The 14,634-nt window shown below is 33.7% G+C and overlaps 1 protein-coding gene across 1 annotated transcript in view; it reads left to right on the forward strand.

The window, feature by feature from the left end:
- The window catches only part of LOC106467676 (hemicentin-1-like), a 170,981-nt gene that overhangs the window by 123,153 nt on the left and 33,194 nt on the right, over positions 1-14,634 (forward strand). Inside the window, exons 3-7 of the mRNA XM_022396606.1 lie at positions 5,452-5,778; positions 6,873-7,190; positions 7,488-7,784; positions 11,420-11,692; positions 12,993-13,256. Coding sequence (XP_022252314.1) covers positions 5,452-5,778; positions 6,873-7,190; positions 7,488-7,784; positions 11,420-11,692; positions 12,993-13,256 — 1,479 coding nt within the window. The remainder of the gene's footprint in view (positions 1-5,451; positions 5,779-6,872; positions 7,191-7,487; positions 7,785-11,419; positions 11,693-12,992; positions 13,257-14,634) is intronic.

Raw genomic sequence — 14,634 nt, forward strand, 5'->3', positions numbered from 1 at the left:
CAAAGGTCCTAAGGCCAAGCACTGAGGTACCCCACATATGACATTAATCCAGATTGACTGAACTCCATTTGTAACAACCTTCTGCTTTTTACCATTTAACCACTCTTCTGTCCAATTTGCTAACTTATCCCCCACACCTATAGAGATATTTTTTACAAGGATTTTATGTGGAATCTTGTCAAATACTTTCTGAAGATCTAGATACACCAAATCTACACTCTTACCCTCATCTACATAAGCATTAACGTTTTCAAAGAATGTCAAAAGATTTGTAAAGCAAGATTTTCCCTTAGTGAAACCATGTTGACTATCCAATAAAATTCTGAAAATTGTTAAATGACTTTGCAAAGTATCTTTTAACAGACTTTCCAAAACTTTTCCCAGAACTGATCTACGACTAATGGGTCTATAATTACTGGGACAATTTTTACCATCTCCCTTCAAAAGAGGAGTTACATTAGCTAACTTCCAATCCTCTGGTACCTGTCCATTATTCAAGGACTGACAAAAAATAGTAGTAAGTAGCTTAATATCCAATCTTTAACCTCCTTCAAAACTCTTGGGGAAATATTATCTGGCCCAGGAGCCTTATCGTTTTTAAACTTCCCAATTGTTTCTTAACGAGTTCAGAATTAATGGAGTCTTCTTGTTGGATTTCGTTTCCATTTATCAACTGTTCAAGATGTGGAATACTGCTTTAATCTTCGTTAGTAAAAACCGAAGAAAAAAGCAAAATCTAATAACCCAGCCATCTCATAATTATCAGATACTAGCCTTCCTTTATTATCCCTCGAGAGTCCTACCCCATCCTAACATTTTGTTTACCCTTAATGTACTTAAAGAAATCCTTACAGTTAGTTTTATATTTTCAGTCAACCTTTTCTCATACATTCTTTTTGATGTCCTAATTTCCTGTTTCACCAACTTTATTGATCTTCTATGATCTTCTAAGTCTCCTGTCATACCAGCCAATTTTTTTTCATTTCATCTCTTAAACTCTCTGTGAGCCAACCTGGTTTTTACTTGCACCTATCTTTTTCTTTAAATAAGGAATATGTTTGCCTTGAATATCTAAAATTTATCTTTAAACATTTTCCACATCTGATCAGTGTCTCCAAATAACTCAGCTGACCAATTCACAACAGATAATTCTTGTTGCATCCCTTCAAAATTTCCATTTTTTAAATTTGTAACTAAATATCATTATTCCTTGTCTCCATATGCAGCAAAATCTCAAACCTAAAAGAGAAATGGTCACTTGCACCCAGTTGTTCTCCAATTTCCACCCTCTCGATCATTTCTATATTTGTTTGTTTGAAAATAAGCACAAAGCTACACAATGGGCTATCAGTGCTCTGCCCACCACGGGTATCGAAAACCGGTTTTTAGCGTTGTAAGTCTGCAGATATACCGCTGTGTCACAGGGGGGCTTTGATACTTGAAGTTAACAATAAATCTGAAATAGCATTGTTCCTAGTAGGTTCCTTGACTAATTGGTGAAGAAACTCACCCTGAACAGTTTCCAAAATCCTTTCTTCCTCATGGTTTGACTCTAGCATTTCCCAATCTGTATGGCTGAAATTAAAATCATCTATAATAATGACTTCATTAACAGCTGAAATCTTAATCTCATGGTAAAGTTTCTCACTAATTTCTTCAGTATCATTTGGTGGACTGTAACAAATTCCCACTGAAAGCCTTTTCCCTTTATATCCACTAATAGAAACCAAAATGGATTCAATCTCTTTGCTATTTTCTTTGATATTCTCAACTTCAACAGGATGTAACATCTTATATATAAAGCCACACCTCCCCCTCTTTAATACCGTATCCCTATTAAATAGCCTGTAACCCTGTATTTCAAAGAAATTTCTGTCATCAAAGTCATTTACATTTAACCATGTTTCAGTTATTCCCATTATATCAGTATCCTCCATTCCTACCTCTAAAGTCATCTATTTTATTTCTTATACTTCTAGCATTAGAATAGTAACAATTAAGTCTATCCTTTGATACTCATTTCTTATGCTAAACTTTTCTTTTCCTCTTATTATTTTGCATTTAGTTTTTTCTGGCCCTCACCACTGTCTAGTCCTAGTTTCAAACTTCTCTTACAGCTGAGTTAATAGCCTTAGCAAACAAATGAACCCTATCCTATTTAAATGTAAACCATTCATTCCAAATAGCTCCCTTCTTTCACTGAACTGATCCCACAAGTCCAACCAACCAATCTGCACACACTAACTAAGCCTAACATTTAGCTCTAATGTTCTACTTATACCTTCGTCCCCACAGTTAATTTTGGGCAGTATCTCTGACAAAATTAACTTATGGGTTTTTACTTTAAATGCCTTTGTCAACCCCCTGTACGTATTAATTAGCTCCTTTGACCTACTTTTCATTACATCATTAGCCCATACATGCACTACAAAAACTGCATCTCTGCAAGCCTCCTTTATTATATCTCCTGCTCAGTCAGTTATGTTCTCCACCTATGCCCCTTGGTAGCATAATCTGATTCTTTTCTCCCTATTTACCCCATAGACTATACTATCCACATGCATTGTCAAAGAATCACCTATAACCATAACCTCCTTATCATCCACATCCTTCTCTGATCCTTTTGTTTTCCTTCCCTCCAATAGTTCCTCATCTGCACAAGCCAAGGACTGAAATCTGTTGCTCAGTCGAATAGGCTCATTATAATTATATATACTATTTTTTATTTTAATAGTACTCTTTCCAACTCCCTGAAAGTAATTGTTAGGTGATGTATCACTTGCGTGTAAAAGCTTAAGCTCCTCCTGAAATCCTGCTGTCATTTCACATAGTCTACACTTCTCTTTATCTATTGCCTCTATTTTAATTATGATAGCCTCCAACTTCTTCTTCAACCTACAAATTCTACATAATATGCGACCAATGATTAATATGAGTGCCACTCAGCAAGATAAGAATACAAAGATATAAAACACATGTTTAAGATTGGTCACAGAATATACTCAAGCCACCCCCCATCGAAGCCCTATTACACTTAACAAGTCTCAGAACATTGCACAACACCAACAATGTTCACAATTCAAATTATTCACTAGGCCTTGCAGTTTAAAGGGCGACTGTCCTTTTCTGCTGGGACATTCTAGTTCCACAATGACCCCACAAACACTGATCAAGTAGCAGATAGTAATGTGTAGACAGAATCTATGCAGCTACCACTCAGATAACTTGTCACCAAAAGATTTCAGATTTCTCCATGTGTAATAGATATCTGGTGCCACTGGAATTTGTGGAAAATGGCCAAGATATAAAATGCATAGATTGGGTAGAGGGTGAAGCAGTAACATATCATCATAGCTAAAGATGGTTCCTACACCATAGATAACAAGAGACAGCTGATTGGGCATTCATCATCTCATGGGACAAGAACATTTTCCATAAGCTGGTGGCGCATTCACGCTTCTCATAAGCAGCACAGCTATGGAACCGGAAGCCATAAAGCAAGCTCTTCTCCGGATTGCTGAAAGCAATAAACTGCTTATTGACGGTGCCATAAACATAATATTTGCAACTCACTCGCAGGCGTTACCGTGTAAAATTCAGACTGGGTGATCCCCAGATGTATTACAGAAAGCAAATGAACTGCATGCTAAAACCATCATCTATATGAAGGTGCCAGGCTATGCAGTGTTAAAGTTCAACGAGAAAGCTGATAAATTCGCAGGAGAAACCCCTTTATCAAATCCAACAAAACTCTTTCTGGTAGGATATCGACCATTTGTGCACTAGTAAGATGAAAGGTCCTCATGGACACTCAAAGGGAATGATACTGTGACTGCTTTGCTGGAAAACAAAGTATCATACGGTGGGGATAGGAAAAGCAAAATATGGTGAATCAATAAGACAGTACACAGACAGAAGACCACTAGTAACATCAGCAAAGGAACGCTCTTCTATCTTCTGCGAGGCAGCTGGTCTCAATATAGGGACCAGTGTCTCTCAGTGAAACCCCTGGGATTGTCACCAAGTGCTCCACTTAATTCTGAATTAACAGTGTTTGAAGTAGGGCATTTCTTTCACAATATACATCATGTTTAAATTCCATATATCACAAAATATTTTGATAGAAACAACAAGGCTGCGTACAGATAGCCTGGAACACAGAGTACGTTGAAGATAAAATATATTATACAAGACAGCAATCACCAGATGACGGAATAACCTGCAGTATAAATATTTTCCTAAGGTTACATATCAGAGTAGTGTAGAAACATAACACTCAATATTCACTATAATATAAATGGTTTAATACTTATTACACAAGTCAACAGACTCCTGCACATGTTTGTCGCGCAGTCACAAATGTCGAATTGTAACGTGGGTTTTTTCATCAGATAAATTATTCAACTTATAGAATTTTAAACGAAGACATTTTCACGGCTTTGTTATGTTCAACATATTTATTGGTTTAGACAAATTATTATATGGCGTATTATACTAAAAATTCTGTTCGAGTAAAGCATAAATATTGATGAGATAAAAAAAAGAAACTTATGTCAATATTCATTTTAGTTATGTTTGGAAAATCTTATAATGAGTATTTTCAGATCAAGCAGGATCCAAAACAAAAGTAATTCATTTAAATTTTATCAATGGAAATTATCATTTTAATGCAGTTAACAACCATTCAAACCATTTCAAATTTAATCCACATTCAGATAATAAAGTATATTTATGTCTAAAAAAGGGATTATTTGATTTCTCATGTATTTGTTGAAAAGATTGATGACATAGTTTTATATTGCTTGTGTGAAGAAAGGCTGAAAATGCGTGAGGTAAGACTGAAGAAAAGGTCATATGTCATATTGTGATATATATATATATGATCGATTTTATTTATGAAAATGAAAAGTGTAGTGTTGACAAAATAGTAGAAGAAGCTTCAAATAATAAATATTTCTGCCAGAATCCATTTGTGCTACGCGAAAAGTGTAATGTTGACATTGCAAAATAATAGAAGCTTCAAATAATAAATATTTCTGCCAGAATCCATTTGTGCTACGCGAAAAGTGTAGTGTTGACAATGCAAATATTAGTAGAAGCTTCAAATAATAAATATTAATGCCAGAAGCCATTTGTGCTAAGAGAATCCCTCTCAAGTATATTTCTGCGTACCTGCAGCCTCTTTTGATTGGTATTTTTATCGTCTCTGATACAAGTTTTCTCACAACCAATGGCATTTCAGAACACAACTGTTGGTTTATATTCGAAACATCTAAAGCAACTTCTCGTACATAATTTTTCATTTTATTGAATAATTAACTGAAATTTAAAAAGTGGCTTAAAGGTTTATCAAATACAGATACTCTTCGTCATTTCTTCCTATTTTGATAACGTCTCTTGATATCTTGATATTTCCCTAACGCACTGAGACCTAAATTTGATTTTTCTTAGCTAAACCAAGTCAGCCTATCATAAAAAAGGACGGAAAGGAATTAGAAACATCTACAATTATCGGACCTTTTTACGAAGGAGCCTCTTTTTCCTTTGAGTGTGTAACTTTCGGAGGAAAACCGTTACCTGAAGTATCGTGGTTGAAGAATGGTAATTTTCTTCCAGTAGAACCCACTGTCCTAGATGACAAGCTTAGACCAGCTAATGTTACTTCAACTGTTCGAATTGTGCTTTCAAGAAATGACCTTGGAGCGAGACTTAGCTGCCAAGTTAAAAATAAAGCCATGGAAAACTTGTTAGTTAGTTGGATTGACATAGATTTGCATGGTGAGGAAAATAAACTAAATTATTATAATTAACGACGTTGATCTGATGTAGATATATAATATATAGTACATAAATGATACATGTAGCAATAAAATCTATCAAAATATAATACATTAAAATTTTTGAATTAATAATAGTTCACTAATATTTATTTGATAAAGTTAATGACTGTGATGAATAACTTTATCATTATTGTGGCTTAAATACTCTAACTCATACAGATTTTAGGGCCATTATTGACATTTCTGAGGTTGTTTTATTCACGTGTAGGTATTAATATTTAAATTATTTAATAAAAAATGTAATAAATGTTCCTGCTTCGGTGTAACATTTTGTCCCATTATTAGTGTTGCCTGTGAATTACGGTTGCTCATTATTGTTGGATATTTCATTATGAAAATGAAGGCAGATACACGCTATTTACTAACTTGCCTCTTCACTAAATACATTTAATTCAAACAAAAGAAAATAACTAGAATAAATTTGCCAAAATTAAACAAAAAGATATTTTTCTGAACAACCAGACCAAGAATAATGACGTTAAAGTCTTTTAAATCACTAAGGTAAAAGTAAAACCAAACAATTAACTTCATTAAAGTAAAATGATGCATAAATATTTAGGTTTCCAATTGGAGCATTGTTATAATTAATGCTATTCGTTATTAATTGCGGATGGTACGGTTATTTAATTCTGAACATTATTATCAATTTGACTTAATTGTGCATTGTTATATTTGGAATACTATAATGTATTTCCAACTTATAAGAAAATAATCTTTATTTGAAATTTTTAAGTTGTGGACCTTGGTTGAATCTGTAGAATGCTATTTCAGCAACAACAGAAATTATTTGAATTTTAGTTGACAAATAAAAGAGGTTTTATAACACAAATGAAGACAGAGAGAAGTGAGTTGAAATATTATCTGTTAAATACATATTGCTCTCACGTGGAGTGAAGTGTTAGATTTCAAGTGTCGACTAATATATAAAATTCTGTGAAATATCAATAAGGAAACGTTTTGAAATATATGTATATATATATATATAATGGCATATGAATGGTTTCATTAGCCATGTTTTAAATCCATTTTTAGTAAAGCCATCTTACATGGAAGTTGAAGGACCCTCAGAGCCTCTGATAGAAGGGGATAAAGTTATACTTAGTTGTACGATAGTGGGCGCTAAGCCTGCAGCCAACGCCACCTGGTATAATCGTTCTGAGACTATTCTGCCACAGCCTCACGCTGAAATTAAGCCTGGTAGTACTGGAAGCTTTAACACAATTAGTAATCTTGAAATACTTGTATCTCGGTATGACAATCAAGGGGTATTTTACTGCAAAGGATCCAACCCAGTATTGGAGAAAAACGGAGATCCGCCTCTGTTAAAGTCCATTGGCTTAGAAGTTTTGTGTGAGTAAGTTATTCTTTATAGAAATTAAATATGTTTGACATTTTCCTGTATAAAGAGGTAAGTAATTATAAAGTCATTGAATTTTAGATTATGAATATATGTATATATATATTAATTTTTCAGTGTTTCTTTAAACATTTTCGCCGAATACAATAAAAGAGTAGGGATATTTTTCATATATATAGTTAAATAATCGATAATCTGATTTTTAACTGTGAAAGATCATTACCCGAGTAAGTAAATTACTTTAGTGTCTGAATATTTATCTCCATCTTAATCTTTTTCTCGTTTAAAAGACCCCCCAGTTGTAGAGATGCAACCACAGTCGGGAATCACTATTAGAGAATCTGAAGACGCCACTGTTTTTTGCACCTTTGATGCCAATCCGGCTGAAGTGTACGATGTAATTTGGTTCAAGGAGGGCGTGCAGCTGTCGACGGAAGACGAAGACAGATTTCAAATAACGAATCTTAGTCACCCTATTCTTGTTATCCGAAATGTGACACGCAGTGATTCGGGGATGTACTCATGCAGATTAAGCAATAAGATTGGCCGTGGAATCCCAAGCAAGGACGTTGAAATTATTGTTGTGTGTATGTATTTTATCAGAAGAAACCAACTCGTATCCTGTGCTTACCATTTGTTACCATTAATAAGCTTAGTTTTTGTATTATGTGATAATACTACAGTTTTAAGTAATGTGTCTCAAAGTAAATCATCATACAGTAACATATATTTAAAAAGTATTTAACAGATTGTAACTAACACATCAAGGATAATGAATTGAATAACACAAAGAGAATAACTTTGTGATAAACAAAGGGTATATCGTTATGCCTGCTATAAAACTATAAAAGCTTGAGGGTCAAAAAGTTAAAGGACAAGTACCACTAACTTGTTTACCAGAATCAAAATGTACTGGTTTGTTAAATTTAATTATTGATATGTCACATTCTTGTCTTTATCGCATATAATTAGGAAAGAAAAAATATAGGATAATAAATAAGGATTTTTTTTTTGTCTGTGAGGTTTTAATATATGTGTCTTATTTGGGCTAAACTGAATAATTTCAAGTAATAGAAAGACGCAAGTACTCAGATTGCTTGGAGATATATATTGTCGCTTAAACGTGATATGATTAAATAACAGCGATACGCTACTGTTTATTTGTAACAGCAAACATATATATTTAACATTAGCTGGAGTACCCGTTCCCTGACGGAAGTTATGTAAATTCATGATTAATGAAAGTTATCTCAGGACATGAAAAGTTGCTTCCCTTATATGTAATTGTAAAAAAACACAAAAACACATTTGCGGGTTTCTCCGCATGGACCCAACAAATTTTCATGCAAAATTTGGTGAAGATCCATCAACAGGGGGCGAAGTAATGGTAAAAACGCAAAAACGCCCATAAAACCACAAAATGCAAAACTGAAAATTTGTATGTATTTCCCCATGGACCCATTGAGCCTCCACAGCAAATGTGGTGAATATCTATCTACAGAGGGCGAAGTAGTTACATGGATATACAACAGACAACAGTCAGTAGTAGTATATGTATATAGATACGGGGAAAGCCGATAATTTCTTTGTCAAAAAACATAAGATGAAGCTTTACATTTTCATTTTTGGACAGTCTCAGTACTTTTTCACAATATTTTCTTTGACTTGCGTTTTAATTCGGGTTGCTTGATAACATTTCGTATGAAGATATCTTAATGTTTAGGATTGTTTGTTTTCATTTTGCACAAAGTTGCAGAACGGGCTATCTGCGTTTGTCTACTCTGGTGATCAAACCTCGGGATTTAGAATTATAAGTCTCAAACTTGCCTTTACGTCAATGGAGAATAAGGCATGAAAAAAAAATGTATAACATAATGTATACAGAGCAGATTGACATTTCAATATTATCTATTTGAGTTTTATCTTTATCGAACACGGTGCGTTGTTATATAGGGCATTTTCTCAGACAGTGTATCATTACCGCTTCATTGATATGCATCATTGTAAGGTGTTAGATGCTAACAGAAACTGAATAAAGTTCAAAACACAAAACTGTAAAAAATCTAATCTCATTCTAAGAAAAATTTTATCATCCCATTTCCCCCACATTTCCTTCACGTGCTACATGAACTACACTTAAAATTTTATGAAATCTATGTAGCCAAAGTGAAAACTTTTTTTATAAACGATTTGAAATGTGCAATAAAATTTGAAAAAAACAAACAAATCACACATCAGTTGAAACATTTAATGTATGCTAATCTCACGTATCATACATTCACTCCAATTTTTACTGATATAGATATGTACAAGGCTTGCTAATCTGATCGAAGTTTCATAATATATGGATTGACTTAACACATATATCCACAAAATAGTTAAGGTGTATAAAATATATTATAGACATTTAAAATCCATCCTTAAAGAATTATAATTATTTCAATGTTATTCAAATAGTCGTAAATTATTTTGTGCAGAGAGAAATGCCCTCCAATGGCTCAGCGGGAAGTTTGAAGGCTTATAAAGCTAAAAACCAGGTTCCTGTATTCATTATGACTCAGGTAGACCGTTGTGTAGCATTGTGCTTAACAACAAACAGAGAAAATCGCGCATCCAGAGTAGAGAGCTACTATAACTGGACTTCAAAGAAAATCGAAACTATTATTTTGCGAAATATAAACAAATAGATATTTTAATTTTCTGTGCACTAAGATGTTTTTTACAAACAAATACTTGGCTGACTTATATTTAAGTGCATAGATTACAGAATAAACAACGACAATGCGTTTGGCTAAACTTTGTTATAAAATTTATAGTACCTGCAGGTTATTGCAAATAAAAACGAAGGGTTTCGTATCAAAGCATATAGAGTTTTGTGCAGTTATTGGCTTATAGCGGTGACCTTAGAAAAGCAGAAAATAAAAATAGCCGTTTCGAAATGTTGTTCTGGCGACGCCATATTAGAGTGGTGGAATGAAATAAAACAACTGGCGTGATCTTTGATAAGTCTTGAGCGAGTGAACTGATATCGCTTTTTGAAACTTTTTCCATTTTTTTTATACGAATCCGGGTAAAAATATCTCCACTGAAATTAATTTAGAGTCAATTAAAGCATCGCTTTCTTGATTTGATGTACAGCGTATTCCGTTTGTTAGCCTACCGATCATTGTTCTCGTTCACGATAAATTCAACGAAGAGATAAACCAAACTAATGGAAAACATATAATCATATGTTGTCTACTTGTACATAAATAGTAATGTATATAGTAGGACTGTTTTGACAGCCTCCAAATAGAAATAAGGTAAATATTACTAGAAAATTGAATTTTCTGCAGAAGAGTTACACGCAGGTTTAAACAACAGGGAATGTAAGGACTATCTATTTGATATAGAAATGTTGTGAATTACATTTCAGTAGATGACTACGTTCTCTGTTGCACGTTTTTAACGCGAACAAAGATTTTCATTTCATTGATCGGTAAACCCTCGGTAATGGAAATATAACAAGAAGATTTCTTTCAGCTAGAGATACGGCTCCTCACCTCGCATGTTTTGATTGGAATGATTTAATACAATAACGCGTTCCATTTAAAAACTGCTGAAGTTCCAGAGTAATACTTGCCACGGATAATATTGATTGGAAAATATATATATATAATTGCTTGATTTGATTCAATTGGAAATTTAAAACAAAAACGTTTTGTGAAATTACTTGTGTGAAAGTCCCATGGCACCAGTTAAAATTATGGACCTTTGCCATAAGAATAATATGGCTACATTGGTGTTGTGGTTCTTGCCTTTTTATGTAACGTTTAATTAAACATAATTCATTATTAAGTTTCACATTCTTATAAATCCATACAATAACTTCTTAGAATGAGTTTTGAATCATCAAAGTTTATTATATTGCATTTATATTTAAGTATATCTATTTGTTAATGAAATGCCATATTGCGTTAAAGCTAAAGTTATCAAACAAAAACAGACACGAACATGAAGTTAATTAATTTTTTATTTGTCTTATAGCTGGACGCAAATTAAGAGTTAATTGTGCCTATCCCTTACATTCGGAATAAAGATGTTTTAACATCTTCAACATAATGGGAAATAGGAAATCAAGGAATATGATGTTCAATAAAATCCAGATTTATTTTATTTTCGTATTGTGCTACAATGTTCAACTTTATTTGAGTCATCACATTCTTTTTCATTTCTGTTCTAGACCAACCAGAAGTAGATATTTCTATTTTCCCTGCTACTGTCAACGAAAACGATGCCAACACTGTATTAGTAAAGTGTTCAACTGTAGAAGGAAACCCTCGGGCTCTTCTTCGGGTGCGATGGTACAAGAACGACATTTTTTTCAATGAAACCAGAGAGAATCACATTGAGTTTCAGAATATCAGGCGGGAAGCAACTGCTAATTATTCGTGTGAAGCAGAAAACGTGGCTGGTTGGGGCGATCGCTCACATCCTCATCGGTTGCTGGTGAACTGTAAGTGCAGCCAAGTTCTTTCACTCCATCAAAAAATGATATGTTATCAGTAAATAACTGTAGAATTGTTTTTAAACTTTATTACACAGTTAATTTCTCCAAATGAGTGACATGAGATGATTCAGTGATTATAATATGCGTGTTATTGTTCTTGGTGACGTTTGTTTTGTAACGGATGCTATCTTAAATTTCGTTATATATATATATTCACAAAATATTTGTGATGCCATGCATTGTATTATTATTGTTGTATTATAATTTGTTACTCTGGTCAAAATATCATTAAATGAACTAAACAGTGCCAAGCGTAAAGAAAAATATAATTTTTACCTATTACATATTTTCAATGAACATGACTAATATCATTAATCAACGTGAGCACTAAAGACCATTTATAAGGGTTAGTAACACAAGTTACAGATGCATGGTTTATCTTACAACGTTGATTAGGAAACAGGTATTGAATATTTGATACTAATATGTATAGGGCTTTTCAAACTGTTGGGTCAAGCATTTTCATATGTTGCACACTTCTAGAAAGATAAACGCTTTTATTTCGATACTAGTCTAAAATATGTGTGCTCTCGAAACATAAATGAGTACACACAAACACAACCGCGAAGAAGTTACTAGTGGAATATCTCATATATACTTACACTGATGAACCAACCGTTAGGTATCTTTCGCTTAAGACAAACACGTAAGTATCAATTTATGCAGTATCAATACAAAGAGCGACGTTGGTTAATCTTTTGAAGACCGAACGTCCTTTCTTTGCTAAGTAATAGTGTATTCGATCTCAACAAAAGAGGACGAGAATCAGACTATGTTCATTTTTTAGAATAAATTTGTGGAAAAACGTGTCTGTTTTATACAGGATCCTGTGGATATAGCTCACGTTAATAAAAGAATTGCAGAAGGTGTGGCAGTCGCTCAAGTTTGTGTATACAGGCAAAGAAATTGAAGAATTCTTAATATATGAAGTAATACTACGGTAGGGTGACTTAAATGTAAATCGTAGCTCAATAGATTGCAAACGTCTAATTATACATGCATATTTAACTCATATTGTACATACCATATATTAATTCGAAACTGATCTTTAATAAATGGATGTTTTCTTTGAACACCAGTCAGTCTTTATTTCAAATTCTGACACATGACAAATACGAAATATTGACATACTTTTTCAGTAGAAATGAAATGTGTTCCACAGATTATTTCATAATTAAATATTTGTCACATTCCTATTTTTGTGCTGTAACATAAAATCATGAAACAACAATTATTTTACTAACAGATCTTCCAGGTCCTGCAACAATTGTACAGTTAAATTATCCAGCTGTTAAGGGGCATCCAGTAACCTTCGAGTGCTTAGTGGAAGATTTAGGTAGTCCACTGGCTACACAATTTCGCTGGGAACATAATGGCATCCTTCTCCATAACCTCCTACAAAATTATACAACAGGTCCACTCAGTCTGGACACTCGTGGGAATTACACATGTGCTGCAGTTAATGAGGTGGGCAGAGGACCAACCGGATTTCTTCGTCTAACAGGAATGGGTAAGCTTCTGAAAAATTAACCCATTTGGTTTTCAATCAGCCTTATTCAGAACTTAAAATAATGAACTTAAAAGTACTTTGGCTATCTTTGGAAGAAAGAAATCAATTGATTTAGAGCTAATAATTGAAAGAATGTAGAGAAAACTGATCAGCCAACTTTAAACATATTTATAGAGAATAAGTATTTTATTTTGAGATACTTAGAATTTTCGCAATGAAAGACTAGGGGTTGATTCGATGAATTTATACATAAACAATGAGGTTATTAATATTGTATAAAAACGATATTCCAGGCGCAGTATTGCTTTTGGAACCAATTCTTCCATTTTTGATAGTACTTAGATTGATGGGTATGATTAAGCATTGTCATTGTAAATTGCAATTTCTATTGTATCATGCTTCTGCAAAGGATGTATGACGAAGGAAATATTACGTACGCATCTTGACAAACTTTCAAAAGAGACTCGACCGTATGTAGGCGTTGGTTTCCAAGACTTGTTTAAGCAATTAAAAAAAGTGCAATGGTAGTGTATTAGGTAGTTTTTAGATCAAAATAAATTGGTATGATTCTAGGCCTGGAATAGTCTGGTGGTTAGGGCGTTCGACTCGCAACCTGCGGGTTGAGGATACGAGTACCGTCACTAAACATGTCTACCTTTTCCGCCTGTGGGAGTGCTGTAATGTGATGGTCCATTTAATTTTTCGTTAGTAAAGTGCAGCCCAAGAGTTGACAGTGAATGTTGTCGACTAGCTACATTCCATCTACTCTTTCACTTCTAAACTAGGGACGACTAGAGCATATAGCCTTCGAGTAGTTTGGCGCGAAATTTAACAAACAAACAATCTATGATTCTAGTTTCTCTTGCCATCTTTTTAATGGAAACAGTCATTGTTTTCCAGGTGTGGTTTGAAGCTTGCGAGCCTTCGTTAGCTTGGTTAACTTATTATATTGTTAACGGCACAAGAAAATATGCTTAATTTCACCCAAATGGCTTGTTTTGGATTATAGAGTTCTCTTTCGTAATCGTAGGCTTCACTTTGCTAATGAAGACTTTTCTCCGAAATGGGTTGGGGTGTGATCTCTTAAGCTCTGCTGTGAGAGTTCTCCCGCTTCCATGCGGAACACTGAAGGCACCTTTCTTTGAAATGTTATGTTTTTTTTGGCTCTACATCGTTTAACAATCTCGTTCAATAAATACATCTCTTCAGAGAGGCTTTTTTTTAAATCCTTACAGTCATAAGTCTGCCTTTTGTGACACTGCATTACTGAATAATCTCCATGACTCGCATCTTAGACGGGATGCCTGTGTATTAGCATATATTTATGTTGTATAAAATATTAAATAGGTTTTTATTTTAAAATTTCCCATGAGTCTTT

The sequence above is a fragment of the Limulus polyphemus genome, unplaced genomic scaffold, assembly GCF_000517525.1.
Source record: "Limulus polyphemus unplaced genomic scaffold, Limulus_polyphemus-2.1.2 Scaffold82, whole genome shotgun sequence".
Lineage (NCBI taxonomy): Eukaryota > Metazoa > Arthropoda > Merostomata > Xiphosura > Limulidae > Limulus > Limulus polyphemus.